Source organism: Boleophthalmus pectinirostris, unplaced genomic scaffold, assembly GCF_026225935.1.
Source record: "Boleophthalmus pectinirostris isolate CB_2022bp ecotype Guang Dong unplaced genomic scaffold, ASM2622593v1 HiC_scaffold_7, whole genome shotgun sequence".
Lineage (NCBI taxonomy): Eukaryota > Metazoa > Chordata > Actinopteri > Gobiiformes > Gobiidae > Boleophthalmus > Boleophthalmus pectinirostris.
The window spans coordinates 15,805,738-15,825,400 of record NW_026571473.1 but is presented as its reverse complement, the minus strand read 5'-3'; the positions used below and the strand labels follow the sequence as shown (position 1 = coordinate 15,825,400).

Sequence of the window (19,663 nt, the reverse complement as noted above, 5' to 3'; positions counted from 1 at the left end):
CACAATTAAACTGTAAAGGCACGTACCCCAAATATTGTATCACCAATATGTATGCCATATCTTACAATATACGCATTCTATGCATAAAGAGAACCAATAGGCCGATACTGTGCGTATTTTCTCTCTGTATCTCTGTAATATTAATCTGTTCTGTAATACATTGTTTACCCCACAGAGGGAGAACTTGCTCCTTTACACATAGTGACTTATAGACTTTTAACACTAATTTGTTTTATGGTATATTTTTCTCCTTCGAGTACAAATTCAAGTTTTAATATTTTTACATTTATTTTGACACACCATAGAGACCACTAGTATTTGCGTAGGTAGTCTTCTAGTTTGGGTTTGGACCATTTAATTTACTTGGATATAAACTCCATTAGCATTTCATAGCAGTCATATGAAATGGGGTTATATAATTTTTATTCCTAACAAGTTCACAAACTGTAGCAGGGCTATGTCCCGGGAGTAGAGCCTACAACCCGCTCCCACGTTTACAACATGTGTTCATGTTTTGCGCTTTCTCAATTTGTCCGATAGTAACCTTCAGCAAACTCTCGCGATAGTTCACGGCGGAAGACATCACCCAATCTGCTCTGTTTCGAGTCTTGTTGGAGCCGCGTATGTTGTGCGGTGACCGGGGACAGTTTGTGGGAGTGAACTGTCGCTGTATGTTCAGATCGTCGTAGTTATAACGTGCTCTTAATAACCCGTGACTTTTGAGTGTACAGAGTTTATGTGGTGCATTTCTTCGTGTCTCGGACTTCCAGCGGGCGGATTGCCTTGATCACGCAGAGGGTCCTCTCCACGGCGGCACCCTCTGCTCCGCCTGCCGCCGCCGCCGCCACGGTGTTTAGAAGATGACCGGGGAGAAGATCCGCTCCCTGCGCAAGGACCAAAGGCCCAGCAAGGACGAGGATTTACTGGAGCCCGACGAGGAAGCCGCCACCGGGACTTTCACTGCCTCCAAGACGAATAACAAGAGCAGAGCGAGTAAAATCTTCAGCAACCATAAGTTAAGCAGGTCGTCCTCCACTCAGCAGCAGCCCAACCAGCAGTCACAGATCAACGCCAACACTACTCCCCTGTCCACGGCCGATGTCATAGACGACAACAACAAGAATCCCGTTATCCGAGCCGCGCAGGACTATCCCGTGCACGAGTGTGTTTTTAAGGGAGATGTGCGGAGACTGTCCTCTCTTATTCGAACGCAGAATATCGCTCAGAAAGATGTCCATGGTGAGTTTGTCAGATGTTCAGTCTAACTGTAGTTTTATTATTCACTGCTCTAATTTCAGGTGTGGCATGTTTTGGTTACAGCTCATGTGGGCACACGGCACAGTCTAAAATGTCCACTTCTACACAGTCACTTCCACATACATCTGCATTTTGTTGTAAGAAGTACATCTCCCTCAAAGAAAACTGTAACCCACTCACTTCAAAATAACAGGCTCGACGTGTTCACGTGCCGAGACAGGGGATTATGAAGTCGCTAGTCAAAGATCTGGCATGTGCCCTAACAGCAAGGCGCTACGGGATTAGATACTGACACTTTTAGTTATGATACCAAATTTCTGTCAGTTTTGCATAAAGCTTTTTTTTCTTTTAATTTGGTAATAACCTAGTTTTCAGAACATTGCTTCTGAGGAACAATTATGGATACTCAATTTTCTCAGGAGGGGCTTGGTGGTGCTGACCTAGCACTTCAGCTTCCTCCCTTGGACACACCAAAAGCTTGTGAAAGCCATTCTGCATTAGGGTTTTCAAAAGTATTTAAAACGAGATGATTGATACTGATTGATACTAAAAATAATACAGAAACTAGATAATTTAAACAGTTTTAGTGTCATTTTGAGTTTTATCACAACTAATCTCATAGTAACATAAACAAAGTATCAAAACAGAGTTTGATTTATTTATTTATTTTAATCTCGACAACACTGTTCTACAGGTTCTGTGATCAGTCGCTGAACATTAACGTGCTTCATAAGCACGTCCATCTGAAGAGTTTCTGCATGTATTTGTATTTAGCCTGGAAAGAGTTCATACACTTATTAACAGACTTTGAATAAAACTGAGATTGTATCTTTAAGTTGTGATCCAAATGTTATTTAGAAATGCTGTTTATAGTGATGTTTTTACTTGGTTAAATTGTTTTTCTCTTTTCCCTCTGCAGGAAACACACCCTTACATCTCGCTGTCATGATGGGACACAAAGGTGAGCAACTAATCAATGCTTGTCACTGTGGCTTATTTTTGTATCTCTGGGTTGATCTTTTTAAACATGCCTTGTGCTTTTTTACTGTCACAGTTAATACAATTTTTTTTTACAAATTCTCACAAGCAACATTCCAGTGTTTTTTTTGCACTTGTGTGGTACGAAATTGTCAGTGTGTCAGTTTTTTCCTTGGTAAAATATTAAACTTTAACGAGCTCTGTGAAACAACTGATCTTACTGCATTCATTCTATCTCTTAACCACCACAACCATGCAACTTCCACACTAGAAATGAAAAGATACCCTGACATATGACCTGACTGACCAGAACCACACGATTTGACAAAACTTTACAAGGACGAGTGGAGCCATTTTCAGAGGGTGTGACTGACAGGTGGATTAACCAATCAGAGAGACACATGGTCCGTTCACGTGAAAAACAAACTGTTAGCGGTTTACACTTAAAAAAAAGGGGGGGAAAACTACATAAAGAACTGAGAAACAGCCCACATTTTTGCAGAATCAAGAATTGAAGCACCAAACTGTTATTTATGTCAGGTAAAACAAGTTTTGTATATTTTGTTCTGAATGATACAAGAATTTTGGAGAGGAGATGTCTTCCGCATTAGAGAGACATTTGCTTCAAATTAGCAGCTCTGGTTGGATCGTCTCAAGTTTGGATGGAGGATTTTCACTTTCTATTGTCCGGTTTCAGACCCTTCTGGATTTGAATAGAATGTAAAATGCACTGACTGGTCAATCAAACTAGCGTATCTATCTCCAAGTTTGGCTCTTCAAATAATAATAATTTGGAAAGAAGAATCTCGTGTTGTCAGATGACTTCATATTGTTACACATGTTAGTTTTCAGCTAACTTTAACTTGCACTTGGTGAACTAGAAGCAAAAGATAAAATATTGATGCCCTGCCCCTTTGAGAATCTGTGCTTACATTCAAGAAGGCTTTGGTACACACTTTTGAAATTTTAATCTGTCTTTTTTTGGCAGTGGACCCTCTGTGAACAAGTCAAGCGTAGAGTTACCCTTGTTGCTCTGTGTCTATTTGTTTAGCATCTGCCACCAGAGCATAGTTTCGATTGATTTCACATTTGCACTGTGTGATCCTTGTCACCGGAGTGGAGCCCGTGAGTACTGGTAATGCAGACAAGCAGCCCTATAGTGGATGGGACACAGTGGAATTGATTGTGCTAATGTGGTTGCCTGTCTCTTTTGCCACAGTGATGCTGGACCAGTGTCCTCTAGGGATATTCAGACCAGGCGTGCAGAAGGCTGGAGATGAGATCATAGTTTTGGGTGTGGCGGTCCTGCTGTGATGAAGACGTAGCACAGGGTTTTTTGTTTGTTTACTGAGCTATAAGTGGGATGACAGATGCATTTAGTAAAATAATCTGACTTTGATTTTATAATCCCTTAAACTAGGGTTGTGTAATATGACATGTAATAACATGAGATAAATCAGATGCTGAAAATAGTTAAATGAATGATGATATTTTGATGAGCTCAAAATTCAAAAATCCTTGTTGTCAAAACTATGTTCAAGTTTAGCAATAGGGGCTCAACAAAAAATCATTCCAAATTATACAGGCAAATCATTGGAGAGTAAGAATACAATACACTTAATGCACAGACCATTTATTTTTTTTACTTGGACTCAAAAAGGAGTGGGAAGAGGAGAACATTTCAGATGTTAACAATTGATAATAATATTTATTATAAGATTTGGGGAAAAAAATCTATTCAATCGATTTATCAAATTTGAAGTTTGGAAGAAAATCAGTTTTTATTTTCCCCACTTTCTTGCACTGGATTTTTTTCTGGAAATTGAAAATGCAAGAAGGCTGCTCACTGCAGTCACAGGGACCAAAGTTTAGCACAGGGCCATGCAGCGCTGACTGCTTTGAAATCAATGTCAAATTAAATGTTGGTGCTGCATGTTTAATGAGTAGTTTGTTTTATCTCATTCATAAAAGATGTCCCCAATGTCCAGTTAATATGATCATCGAATATAGTATTTACACTTTTGACCATTTTCTGCAGTTTGCAGATCATGTTTAGTAGAAAGGGAGAGTATTTAAAAAAAAATCAAATAGCAAAATTTAACTTTCAGGCGAAACACTCTACCCTAATATAATATTTAACAAATAAATAAATAAATACACAATATTTAATAAGTTAGATCTCCAGTGTGAACTCTCAGAACATTTGGTTTGCTCCCAAGAATACAGGAATTATATTACAATCACAATCAGAATATAGGCTGTGTATAAAAAACATAATATGAATTTTCTGTCATATCAGTCGCCCTGAGTTTTACAGGTGGACTTTGTTTTTGCTGCTTCATATTCACATACTGTATTCACTATAATGTTGTTGTGTTCCTGGTCAGTATCACTAGTGACACAAGAACAAGAATGGCTGTAAAGTATAGGCCTGTAACCATAATTGATTTTGAAGTGTGATATATTATTGATGTGAACATAGATGATAATTGATAACATTGAAAATAATATATACCACTTACATGATAACCTTAAAGAATATTCATCCCCCAGATTATTAGAAATTGTTAAAAGGAATGAGCTGCAGTAAATAAGTAAATAGCAAAATTAATCACTTATGTAGTTTAATTTATATCTAAATTTGGCTATATATGTCAGAAGTTATCAATAGAAAAAAAAAACAAACAAACAAAAAAACACTAGTGCAACGAAAAGTACCCATTATAAATATTGACTCCCAAATGATTGTTCCTTCATATATTGAATGATAAGCTGATACAGTAATTATCATGACAGGCCTACTGTAAAGAACTGATTCAGCATCAAGTTGCTTTCTGCCCTGGAAGCTGCATGGATGAATCATTGATTATTGCTCTCTAGAAAAGCAGCCTTGTCCATGTAATGAGAACACTTAATACAGCACTGACTCACTGTTAGTAATGTAACTTGAACCCTCCTTTGTGATATGATGATCATTTCTGCCATTAAATATAATATGGTGCAAACAGGGCTGTGCAATTAATCACATTTTCATTAAGTTGGAGATGATATGATTGTGTCTTTTTAATTGAGAAATCCACAGACAATCATCTCTAAATGAAAGCATGTCGTTTGTGTTTAGGAGGAAGACATTGTACTATTTTTGTATTAAATGAGACAGAATAAACATCTGTATTGTTTAGGCTCAGAAAATTAATATCCAAAGTGATTTTGTTATGAATAAAGCAAAATAAAACCAAATAGAACACTGAGATTCAAATCCAATTCACAAATCCAATTCTTTATTTATATAGCACATTTTACAAACAAAACTGTTTCCAAAGTGCTGCACTTATAAAGATAACATTAAAAACAACAAAAGGTATACAATAGAGGATATAAATGCTCAATTTAACATTGCCAGTCCTAAAACACTTGGTCAGTATGAGGAAACAAAGTGATTACTGTTTTGTTATATTGCCTAAGTGCGGCTGCTATATTTTACATTGTCAGAACAGTTACAAACAAATGCCGCTTTTCTATGTTTTACTAATTATATGTTATATGGTAGTTATGAACCTGGAGTAAATGTGTGTTGTATTAAGCATTCACACAGCTGCCTCATGATCAGAGCCCCATCTGTAGCTCATGCACGTCCCGGGGTATTAGATGAGCACTTTATTTCCTGCTCCCGCTCCTTCCTCTGCTGGAGTTTTCTTTGCAGCTGATGCACATGGAGTCAGTCTGCAGAGCTACCGGGAAATGCACAATATCAATAGATTCAACACAGCTCCAAACTGTGGCTAAATGACGTACAGGCTAAATGTTGATGTGTATACAGCAGAAGTTCTTCAGATTTTATTGTGAGTAAAAATAACTCAAGATGAAAATGGCATACTGTAAACAGGCCTGTCACGATAACAAGGCAGGGGTGGGATTAAATAAATTTTCTTCTTTTGAGCTACAGACACATGTATACTGCTTGTGGTCATTAATCTGCTCAAAATAAATAAATGTAATAAAATTAAGATAATATTGCAACTAACTGACATAATAAACCAAGGGCAGATTTAAATCACAAAATCTATTCTAAATCTACAATATTGTTAAAAATAATTAAATAAATAAATAATGAACTGCAATAAATAAACAGCAGAAATAAACACTTTAGTACTTAGTTTGCATCTGTAATGGTTTTGAAGTTATTAATTCAAACTTTTGCAGCTTGAATCTTTATCAAAATGCCCCAAAATAACAAAAAAGTTCCTATAGCAACTAAAATGTGACTTCTTTTTATAATCATGTTGTTATCCTTTATTAAAACATCTTAAAAGTTTTGATATTTCACCTTAATCTAGCTGTAATATGTCCACAAAGAAGACTTTTATTAACTTTACTGGCACCAGATGAAAATGTAAAATATTGCAAATTAAAAACTACTGCACTACTTTTTTCTCCTGCAGACCTGTCACAATAGCACATTTTGTAGCACGATAACTACTGCAATAAATGATAATATTGTCACTACATAATGCCACTGACACAAAGCAGGATAATCCCAGTAAATTTATAAGTATACTGTATCAATGAAATACCTAAACTGCAACAAATAAACAGCAGACTGAACCAGTAATTAGCCATAGAAGTTATTTATTCAACCTTCTACAACTCAAATCTTATCGTATTACATAAAAAGGTCTCCCCGCTATTGAACATGATATATATTGACTCCCAAAATGTATTCCATCTTTCATATATTGAACGATAAATCGATATTGTAATTATCGTGACAGTCCTACTCCCTGGTGTGTCCTTTAATCTCTAATTTAACCTGGATGTTGTTTGCGTCCAACACTGCGCAGGCTTAGTTTAAATCCACCATTAGATCAATGTACGTCTGTCTTTGTACCTGCAATGTAACAGCTTGCTGGGAAAGTCAGATGAACACTGGGCCTGACTTGTGCCCTCCTGTTCTCGACACATGATTGCATAATGTATATCAGCTAAACGTTGTCATTATTATTACACAATCATTGGATTTAGCCGGGTGATATATAGGCCACAGACTCCGGGGAATGTGAACTTGCGTCACTCTCTAAGTACCATTGCATTTGGCCATCCCCTTTTCCCCTTTTATCAAAGTCTCTCTTCGTGGATTAGAGTAATGCATGGAAACAGATGAATATTGTGTAGTTGCAAATAAGGCTCTTTGTAAGGCTGGACAATATATTGCTATCAGATCGAAATGTCAATTTGAGTGGGTGCAGTTGCCATCAAATTGCAAAGACTCCAATTATTTAACCTTTATTACACAAAATTGACTCTTGTGAGCTTTAAGCCAGGCTATAATGCTTTTAACTCATTAAAATATACCTGGAGTTGTGTTTTGTTTCATTCACACATGCTTGAGTAATCCTTTATTATTAGTCTGACTTCTCCAAAGCTCAAAATGCTCTGCTTGGGATGTCATGTAGTGGTAGATTTAAAGTTACCTTTTGCCTTTTGTTTAGTAGAGTTTGGCAATTCCGGGCTGAAATTATCTAATAAAGGTGTATGGACTTTAAAAAGACAGTGAAGCACTATATTTATTACCACATGACATCACAAGGTGGAACAGAGTGTTTTCTGTTTGAGAGAAGAACTCAGCCTAAATATGCAGGATTTGTGTGTTAAACATGTGTGAATGAAACAAAACACAACTCTAGACATGTTTGTGATGAGGAAACTATATTGGAACATAGATCAGAAAATAGTTTAATATGGGCCCTTTAAGCAATAGAATGTCCTGTTTTTAGACACAAACATAATTCCAATAGTAATAGTTATCAGAAATGTTTTTATTGTTTTTGTATTTTTCTGTTGTCAGAGACTGTCACTGCAAATGTTGGTTTGTCCTTTGTAGGTCAGTCTTTTGGCTCATCTTCAGTGTTTAACCTGTCAAGAATATATTGATTTCAAGGATCAATTTTTGTAACTTCTGCTGCTGACCTCATTGTTTTATTTTTGACTGATAGCAGTAGCACAGGGTTGTATGGAAAAGTCAATTCAGGGGTTTTATCTTCCTGTTAAAAGGTGACATTTTGAGGAGTTTTCGCCACTCAAAACTCAAAAAATGTAATATTTCCCTTTGAACTGTGTTACTTTTTCATCACTTGAAAACTTATGGTTAGTACTAGAGTTGAGGCTGTAGTTCTAGTGAGTAATAAAAAGAGATCAAATAACAAACATTGAACTCCAGTGAGAACGGCACAGTGTATGGGTGAATCAAACAGTTTTTTTCTTTTTATTTACTTGGCGAAAAACAGCATAGAAACAAAGAAAATGTCAACACCTCCGAGACCAGGAACAAAAACATCAATAAAGAAAGCATAGTTGTTTACTTGTAACTTATTGTAGATTATAGAGTATCGTAGTTTTTTCATAATTTAATAATTGTATTTCCTGAATGGTATTATGAGTGCCCGTTCCTTTACATTTTCTCATTGTGGCCCTGTCAAGGTTTTTATTTGTACAAACAAACTTTTAAAAGCAGGCCCACATCAAACACTAGAGCTCTTCTCATGATTAATGCAGTACAGAGACAGGCCAGCCAACTGTCACTGCAGAATCTCTGTATTTCTGTCCCTTTGTTGTGTTTATTTTGGGAAATATTTCCAAATGTGTCACACTAAGACTGTATGAGGCTCTGCCCTATTTGTCAGTTAAGTGCAGTTTTTAAGTAAGCTCCCGACAAACATTAGAAAATAAGTGAAAATTGTTTTAACCTGTACAACAGAAACATACAGGAAAATTATTTTATGAAGAATTTTAAACTTCAAAGAACACCACTGTGACCAACACTTACATGACAAAATTGGTTTATAAAAAAAACTAAAAGAAACTATTTATTCTTTCTTCTGAACAAATGCTTTGTAGCACAGCCATCAAAATCAACATGCATTTGGTAAAATGGTCATGTGCATAGCTGTTTTCTTTTCTTCATATTATGTGCCCATAACTAGGGCCTATGTACATTTTCTTAGGAGATTTAAAGGACCCATATTAGACTCTGTTCTGATCTATGTTACAATGTTGTTTCCTCATCACAAACATACGTGGGCTTGTTTTTTTGTTTTTTTTCATTTACACATGTTTAACACACAAACCCTGCATATTTAGAATGAGCTCTTCTCTCAAACGGAAAACACTGTTCCACCCGGTGATGCCATCTGATAATACTGGAAGTGCTCCACTGTTAAAACTTTTAAACTCCATACAGCTTCACTAGAATCATTCAGATGACTCCAGCCTTGGAATTTCCAAACTTTACTGCACTAAAGGTCAAAGGTAACAGTTAATTTGAAAACTACTACTTAATGACATCACAAGATGAAACAGAGTATTTTGAGCTTTGGAGATGTAAACAGATTAATAATAAGGGACTAGGCAAACATGAATGAAACAAAATTTTGCATAAGGTATGTTTTTGAGGAAGTAACAACATTAAATCATGGCTTCAAGTTCACAAGAGTCAATTTTGCATATTATAGGACCTTGTAAACGTTCTGTTGAAAATATGAGGAAAATGTGTTTATTTCCTTGGAAATGCTCAAGGTTACAGAACTGCCTGCTTATTACACTGGAAATCCTTTTTATAGAATTGCTGAAAAACAGGTCTGAACTGGAGAGCAGGCCTGTCTGGGTATGTTTGGATGACTCACTGGGTTAACTGAGTGAAAGAAGGCTTGCATAGACATCACCTGTGTGGGATATTGTCAGCATAAATGATCAAATAATGAAAAATCTGAAAAAATCTACTTCCTCAAATACATCTTGTATAGAATAGGTGGTTAGTGGGCAATGTCCATGGTCAACCCTTTGCTTTTGGTTGTTTCAGAGTTGTCCAGGTGCCAGGGTTTTAATGAATAATGTCACCCACAACAAAACTGACAACTGAGCTGGAACAACAGGCTTGAGTTTTGGCAGGCAGTAGTTTGCTGACAGTCTGCCCAAACAGTAAAATGGATTTGGTCCTGCACTTACTTACTGCTGATGCAGTAGCAGAAAACGGAAGAGGCTTGCTGGCTGCCAGTCTCAGTTTAAAATCTGTAAAGATGATGCATGCACAATTAGAGTACATACAATAAACAATATCAGTGATTTCTCTTTTGTATGTGCGAAAGACACTGTTGATTAGAGCTGCAAGATAAGTCACAATTGAATCAACAATGTAATTCGAATAGTCACAATTGAAAAATCCCCTTGCAAACAATAGGGGTGGGATGAGTCACAATGAAACAAGGCGAGGTTTTAACGTAATTCTGAAAAAATCACAACAGCGTCTCAAGAAATGCAGCTTGGCAGCACTTAGTAACTCTTTTTTGTCCCGAATGTAAAAACATGGGTAGAATTTCACAACATAATTTTTTCTCATGTCTGCACAATCTTGTCTTCAGTCTTGCAGTTTTGTCTCATAAGATCTAGTGGTATGAGATCTTGTCCCATCACTAGCAAATGACTAAATGTCTAGTCTAGTCATAACCCTTAACCCTGGAATTTAGACCTATGCAAACATGGTCAAAAGACCATGTGTTTCTTGTTTAACCATTCAGTCTTCTCCCTTGAAAATCTGGATTTTGTCATTGTATACAGTACCATATCAAGCTTTCTTTTTCTCCACTTGCATTGTGTTAATCAAAAGTGTTTCGTTGTACATTCAATAGTTTATATTTACTATTCTCTCTAAGCATGCTCTTTATTTTGCAGAGTGTGCCCATCTCCTGCTGGCCCACAATGCACCTGTGAAAGTGAAGAACGCTCAGGGATGGAGCCCCCTGGCTGAGGCCATCAGCTATGGCGATCGTCAGATGAGTGAGTTACTGAGTGGTTTTGTTTTGTGCCAAACTGAGAGGGCGCCTTGCACGTCTGCCAACACACCCACTGCACACACACACACACTCATGCATACACACACATCGCACTAGCCCAGCAAATGATTTTCAACAAACATTGTGACGTTAATGGAGTCCTGCTTGTGTTTGTGTGAAAACTGTGATGAGGGGAGAAATTTACCAAATCAACAAATGCAAATCAACACATGTCCGTGCCCATTCTTCCGGGCTGATGCCTCCTAGAAAGGCCATGACGCGGTCCAGGCTGCTTTGTAGTTCTGAAGGGAGACATTCCTGAAGGTCCTATGGCTTTTGTATTCACATGAAAAGCCTAAGTTCATTAGCTGTGTCTTTAGCTCCTCATTGGCTGATCAAACTCAAGCCCCTGCCTCGCCCATCTAGTGGTCATTGGCTGTATTTATCTTTTTTCCATAGTGTGCCAAGGGCAGGGTTGATTCATTAATGGTGAGCTCATTATTTTAGGTTTACATTGCAGTCATGTTCAGTTGTGTGATGGTCTGAAATTATGGAGCTCATTTCAGTTAAAAATCCTATACACACAAAGCTTGTCTAGTGCAATGTGACTCACTACAATGTAGCTGCTCTGTCTGAGGCCAGATTCTTCCCATTATAAACTAGCCATGGTTGTTGTGGTAACTTTCACACAATTTAGTTTAAAGGTGCAACTTTTCTGGATGGGTCCACCACCTGTTTGATTTCCAGAAGATGCTGAAACTTTGTCCTAAATGTTCCAGAGTATGACATTAAACTTCTGTCTTGGATATGAAATGAATTACAGATGTTTTTATTCTTCTCAAAAATATGCATTTCTTTGAGTGGGGTTGCCTCTCAACTGATCTGATCCTCGGCAACTCTATATGGAGATAGAAGTTTAATGTCATACAGGCAAAACAGGTAACAAACCCACCCACTAGATAAGTTATATACATACAGTTATATATACATCAATGACTTGTATAATGCACTTAGTTTCAGCTCTCAAGTAAATTTTTTTAAACATCACATAATCACAATAAGCAGTAATTGTGAGATTCTTGAGATTACATAAATTGAAATTTGGCCTTTTAATATTGTAGTTCAGTTCCATTGTGACTGTAAAAATTTAATCATACAGTGCCATTTTTGTATTCCAGGGTATTAAATGACAGGACTGCAAACTGAGAGCTGTCCGCTGTTGGCTGCATAGGCTGAGTCAGCTGTAACCAGGCACAGTAATAGTACACTTTGTTTTACAGAGGGGTAAAAGTCTGACTGCCCTGACCTCACAGCCACCACAATAGGCCTGCGTGTTTATTCAGAACTTTGAAATTCACCTTTATCAGTTTCTTTCTGTTTGAACAATGAGCCCTGCTGTGTTCAATGGGGACTATTTCTGTCCGGACATGTCACCATTGCCACTTTCTGGAATTGGTGAAGGATTCAACAGGCGTGACTTCAGATGTGCCAATCATGTGCTGTTTCTGTGTGGGTGGCACTTACAGACAATCATTAATGATCTCAAAAGTGTACCAACCCTTGGGCTAACAACGATAAAAATAAATTCACTTTTCATTTTCTAAAATTTAACACAGCGGCCCTGCAGTCTCACTACAGGGTTAGGGGGCAATTCAATTAAATTTGAATTGAGATCCAGATTCAGTCATGTCTAACTGTTAATGACGAGTTGAGTTTTTCCCTCAAACAGAAAATATTCTGTTCCACCTTGTGATGTCGTGTGGTAATACTCCAATAATCCATAGTGTTTTTAAACTCCATATAACTTCTGTAGAATCATTTGGATGATTTCAATCCTGGAATTGCCAATCTCTACTGAGCAAAAGGTAAGACGTACTACTACTTCATGACATCACAAGGTGGAACAGAGCATTTTGAGCTTTGAAGATGATGACAGACCAATAACAAAGGGTTACTCAAACATGTGTGAATGAAACAAAACACAACTCCAAGTATGTTTTTGATGAGGTAACATTATAACAAGCTCACAAGTCAAGTTTTCCTAATATAGGACCTTTAAATTATGCTATTTAAATTTACTACAGACTCACCCACAGCCCTTTTTACCACAAACCCATAAGATAACTGTGGATCACATTTTAGTGCAGGTATCTCTTCTTATTAAAGTGTTAAAATAAAGCTCTGTTTGTATGTTCTAGGCATCAAATCTACCAAAACAAAATATCTGAAAATTTAAGGCTGATAGCTGATATGCAAAAAAGTCAAAATATTTGCCCGATATATAAGCCAAGTGATGTATCGGTCTATCTCTACTTAGACTTAGATAGACTTTATTGATCCACAAGGGAAATTACTTAACTTATAAATTGAGAAGTTTACAGCCTATCCTCTGTGAGTAAAAGCATGCTGTTCGGAGCAGAGTGCAAACTTTGGAGGAATACATTTGAGTTAAATGGCACTGAAATTGAATTGCTTTGTTTATCATCATGAAATCAATACTTACAGCCATTTTTATTGTTTTTGAGAGGGAAAAAAACTGAGCCAAAAATCAAGATAGATTAATAAGAGGAGAGGGAAAAATGGCTGCATGGTGCCCTCTTGGTTGATTAATTGTCCCGGCAGATGACTTTGGGGTTGTTTTGGTGTCTGCGCTGGTAGTGCTTATCCTGGGTGGCCTTCTTTTGCCCTCTGCTTGTCCTGGTTAGCACTAGCGAGTGGCACAGATTTGCAGATACCCCATCAAGATCTGTTCAACCCTCATTAAACCACTGGGTCTTGATGTGGTCTCTGTATGTGTGTGCATGACTGGCCTGACCTAGATTGAGAATTGATGCCTCTGATCCCTGATTGGATTTAACTGCACCCCAAAACATACAATATAATTAATATCTAGCCATGCCAGCTAACAATGTGTACTTTCATCTCCCAGACCCAGATACAGCAACATTTGATTAGCTACAGAGTTTTTACAAGTGCTTACATTTTTCCCATAGATATTTTTGTCAAATCCAGATAAAGAGCCTAACTTTCTATGTGACCACAATAATAATAATAATAATAATATAATAATAATAATAATAATAATGCATCTGTTTTATATAGCACTTTTCTGGACACTCAAAGACTTTACAGAGCATTATTCATTCAATCACGCACACACCACTTTCATACTAGGCAATGTGGGTAAAGTGTCTTGCCTACGGACACAACAGCAGTTTTTGCGACTGGTGCCCCATTGTGGCTCCTGATTTTCCCAGTGGTCTCCCGTCCAAGCAGTAACCAGGCCCACCCTTGGTTAGCTTCTGAGATCTGACGGGATCAGACTTATACAAGCTGGTATGGCCAACTTCTATCCAAAATGACTTATTTTTTTTGTCCAAAACACCTGAAATGAAAACGAAATCTAACTTTTATTTATTTATTTTATTTAATGGTGTGGCCGTTATGCTGTACAAAAAGGGAAGAGCTAATTTCTCTGTGGTTGGCCAGAACTAAACTGAACTGAAATGGTATCGTCTAAAAGCTCCAATGACTTTGCCTCTCCCTCAGGTCACGATCAGGGTTACTAGCACATCTCATTAACTTGCACAAGCCTTTTTCTTTCACACTTGTTTTGTTTGAAATGTTAGGTACTGTTATGATCACTGCAGGCAATGTAACATGATTGACAGGGCTGCCAAAGGGTGAACCCCATGTGGCCGTGGGAGGTACATGTAACAAAGCAAAATGTGTCATTGTTACTGTTAATGGGCCTTACTTTGTCTTGGGTGTTGCTGCTTAATAATTGCACCAACATGGCAGCAAGAATCAAAGACAATGTTGAAATGATTTCTCAAAGTTTACATTGAATTTCACAAATACGTTTAGTACTGATGATTTTTCCTCATATATTATGTACCTACAAGTAGTGATGGGCAGATTGTACCAACTGAGGAATAAAAAAGTTAATACATTTTTGTGCCAAAATGTTTGTTGTTTATCTTGATAGATAAAATAATTTTCAAATTGGGGTCAAATAAAACTATGAAAAATAAAATCATTATAGCAGAAGAGTATCAGTGCATTTTAAGACTAAACTCATTGATATTGGCATTGGATTGATATCACAATGCTTTCCATAGTATTACTTGGTATCAGATCAAATCTAAAATTACTGGTGTTGCCCATCATTACTTATAAGTGCTGATGTTCCAGTTAGCAGGAGTTTTATGCCCGGAAAAGCAGAGTACATTACATTGATGATAGCGGCTAAGAGCACACTCGTATCACTTCCTGTTTGAGTGCCATTGCCACGTTTCCCACACGGCCAGAAGGTCATCACTAATGCTGCCGGTGCTGCATGTGCTTCTAATCTCCAGCTCTCTCTCTTGTGTCCTCTTTAGTCACGGCGCTGCTGAGGAAGCTGAAGCAGCAGTCCAGGGAGAGCGTGGAGGACAAGCGGCCCAAGCTGCTCACAGCTCTTAAAGAAGTATGCTACTTAGATGCTTTCAACTATGACTTTAATGTGAACTTAAGCTTTTATTAATGCACAATATTCAGTTCACGCGGTTGTCTGTCAAAGCTGAGCTAAAATATTTCTGCTTTTTGCACACGTCACTGGTATACTGCTTTAAGCAAAGTGCACATAGTACATATGGAAGTGAATGTTGTCTAAGACTAATAAGGTGCAGGCTATAGTGTATCTTACCTTGTTTTCCCGAGACACATGAACTTCTCCTGATATAACATGTAGACTGAACGTTGAACTTCACAGATATAGTTGGCATGACTCTCACATCTCACCCAGCTCCCACTGACATTAGGTGGGTTACACAAAGTGCTTTAGATGCATTCAAGATCTTCAAATCACTATTATAATAATTATCGTTGTTTTATTTGTTTAGTCGGGACAGTGTGTGTTAATGGACATACATGATATATACATACTGTAAACATGCCAGATTGTAGCCATGGGCTAATTTCCATCTGATGTCCCACTTTCAGCCTCACAAACAAACTCATGTCTTTCTCATGGGGACAGAAAGCCAGAGAACAGGGAACCCACACATGACATGGACTGCGGTCGAAACATACTGTAGGGTGTATTTAATGTGAGAGCTACATGTTATTAAGGTGTTAGAGGTGTTCTGCTACTATCCACAAACTTGTGTGTGTGTGTGTGTGTGTGTGTGTGTGTGTGTGTGTGCGTGTGTGCGTGTGTGCGTGTGTGCGTGTGTGCGTGTGTGCGCGTGCGCGTGCGCGTGCGTGTATAAAAGAGTGCACTCCCAATTACAGAAATGCTTCTCTAAAGTTTAAAGTTAGCGAAGTTGTGTTGTGGCATCATATAACACATGTTCCTTCAGGTCAGTTGAGCATCACCACCACCCCCACAATATTGCAAAGGAAACTGCAGATGAAACTTTTAATAGTCATTTTGAAAGAAACTTTTCAGACCTGTGGGATTAACCGTGGGTAGCTTTGTCTAAATGGCGAAAGTAGCCACAGTAGTTGTTTCAGTTTTCAGGTTTTCCTTTTGTTTTCAGTATTGGAGATTTTTGATTTATGAGTCATACAAGGCAGCACAGAACTTTTTTAAAATAGCCCTTTAAATCTTCTGCAAAATCCCAGTGAATCGCCTCATTCAGTGTCTGTAAAATGTGATAATCACTCTTTGCCTTGAGTATTGGCCATGCTTTGTGAGTGCTGGTGTAGTGCAGATCCCCACCCTGCAGGTCTCTTCTTACGCCGTAACTCACCACATAATTGGACTGTATTGAGCTGTGGCAGTCAGCCGTGGTCCGTTTTAAGCACTTCACTTCAGACTTGAGCTGCTGCTGAAGCTGTACTTTCACTTAAGCCTAAAAGAGTAATTTAATGCTGTAATATTTAAGAAACTGGGTACTTCTTTTGCACAACATTAATTATTACTTTCATTTTGTAGAGTGCCTAATATATTGAATACTGTGTTTTATTGTTTTCCATTACAGCTTGGAGACTTTTATTTGGAGCTCCACTGGGACTTTCAAAGTTGGGGTGAGTTTTAGGTCTCAGGTTCAACAATGTGACTACAATACATGACGTAATATGTGAAATATATGTACATTTGTATGTTTTATCTGGTGTATATTGTTTGCATCTCTTCATATATACTTCTGTTTATAAAGGATGGCATGAGGTTTAGATAAGATGGCAAATATCGCCCAATACTAATTTAGATCATTGCAAAGCTCAAGAGGAAAAATTAAGTATGTATTACAGTCAAATCATATACAGTAAAAGCACCACTTCCACTCCCAAAGTTGCAAAGTGATGGAGTAGTTGATAGTAACATAGCCTACAATATTTTGGGCTATTTCGCTTCTCTAACGGCTACTGAATTGTCCTTGTTGATAAGAGATTGTGATAAAATATTGCAAAAATTACGCTACAGGAAATTAGTTGGAATTCATCACTGTCTAGACTCACCTTTTGTGTTCTGTGAAGGACTTGAACATCTCCTGTGTTTTTGACTTTGAAATGACATTCAGTGAGGCTTTTACATATGTCAATACACTACATATCCTGTGCTGTTAATGTACAGCGGTTATAATGGGCCAGAATAGGCATATTATATGACCTGACATACAATGCCCATATGCAGACAGCCATTCACTGGAAACTCATTCACCTATGAGTTTGCCTCAGTTTTTGCCATAGGTTTGTACAAAGACTATGGAGGCATAATTGATCCATATTTGTATATTTTTTTCAATACAGTGTTTTGATGTATAAGTGAAGTATGTGTAAGTGTAAAAATGTCACTACTAATTTTCCGATTAGACGATTTTAGACTATTGGGATGGAAATTAGACTATGGGGGAACCACCATAGTCTCCTTAATGGGGAGCAATGCTTACCTAGTCTGCTACAGTCTACTAAATAATATATAATAGGAGAGGGCAAATAGAACTGTGCAAGTAATCAATTTTTTATAGAAATCGAGATACAATCATTTGCAATTGCCAGTGATCGGCTCGGGTCTTTTTAATGGAGAGGTCCACGGAATCTGTCAGTAAAAGCATGTGGTGTGGAGTTCATAGTTCAGACTTTATATAAAGAAAGTGAAAGTGAATGGTAGTGATTAAAAGTCTGTATAGATTATGTTCAGGAATATGTTCATGTCTTTTAATAAGTTTACTAAAACTGATTTGAAAATTACCAATCTATCTGAAAAAGAAATAATTCTGGTTCATTTTTGGTCACATCGCCCAGGCTTGATGTAGTATATTATTTTGGTGATTTCTAATAGTTTAGTAAAAATCCTATTTAATCCGACAGCATCACATGGTTATTTGGAAAAAATCCATGTTTTCCTTAAGGTCTTATACTCGTTATGCTCCACTGGGCTTACTTAAATTTAGCTTCTTGACTAAATCACTTTGTACTGTTAAATCTGTTTTGGTTCAATTTAGTAATGCCTGAGGACAACTTAGAGTTCGTTCAAATTAGTCACGCTATGTGCTATATGAAATATTGAGGATGTTTTCTGTATCTTGTATAGCAAGTCCTGTACATACCTCTGCAGTCCTAATGTTGTTAAAGCAATAGTTGGTCTTCACTACTGGCCAGGATTTCAAAATTTTAAGTTTGATCTGTGATGTTTCTTCTTATGTCTTTATCTTTTTAATCACAGTGCCTTTGCTGTCCCGAATACTGCCATCGGATGCATGCAAGATCTACAAGCAAGGAATTAACATCAGGCAAGTTACAGCAACAAATGTACCTTTAGGAATACTTTACTGGGAGATCGTTGCCAGCAATTATCATAAAAGCTTTTATAGCAGTATCTTGTGGCAACCTCACATCGTGTTTTCTTTTATCTTTGCTTTTTTACTACCTCTGTCCTCACCTTCTTTAGTGAACCAGAGTGTGAAATCTGCACAGGCACTTTGCAATGGCAGTTATTTAAAAATAGAATAGGCTACATCCAGGTTGAAAAGTTTAAATGTTTTATTAAAGAATCAGAATCTGATACCTGCACTACTTTATAATGAAAGAATTATGCCCAGCACAACAATTGGTTTACAATCAATAAATCACAATAATGTTTCAAATTTTGTTTAAAAAGCCTATATTACGCTGTTTTGTGAGCTATGTTCTAATGTCATTTCCTCATCAAAAACATACCAGGTGTTTTGTTTCATTTACCGGTACACATTTTTAACACATAAATCTCTCATATTTATGCAGTGTTTTTCTCTCAAAATGAAAACATTCCCATCTTGTGATGGCATGTGATAATACAGGAAGTGTATTTGTGTTTTTAAACTCCACACACCTTCACTAGAATCATTTTGCTCATTTTGACCCAGGAATTGCCAATCTCTACTAAACAAAAGGTTAAATGTAGCTGCTAATTTGAAAACTCACAAGGTGAAACAGAGCATTTTTAGCTTTGGAAATGTGGACAGACTAATAATAAAAGATTTCTCAAACATGTGTGAATGAAACTAAACACAACTCTGGGTTGTGTTTAGTTCTAACATGGCTTAAAGCTCATAAGACAGAATTTTAGGACCTTTAATCTGTATTGTAATTAGGGATGGGCATGATTAGTCCATGATGATCATTTTAATATAAAAACG

General features: G+C 37.2%; 1 protein-coding gene across 1 annotated transcript; it reads left to right on the top strand.

Annotated features, from left to right (window-relative positions):
• Positions 1–560: 560 nt before the first annotated feature.
• On the top strand, positions 561–19,612 carry LOC110160149 (ankyrin repeat domain-containing protein 13C-A). Its single transcript, XM_055165126.1, has 6 exons — positions 561–1,239; positions 2,177–2,218; positions 10,960–11,064; positions 15,443–15,528; positions 17,027–17,072; positions 18,712–19,612. Exons 1-6 carry the CDS (start codon positions 861–863, stop codon positions 18,996–18,998), a joined length of 945 nt encoding a protein of 314 aa, XP_055021101.1. The 5' UTR covers positions 561–860; the 3' UTR covers positions 18,999–19,612.
• The last annotated feature ends 51 nt before the right edge of the window (positions 19,613–19,663 follow it).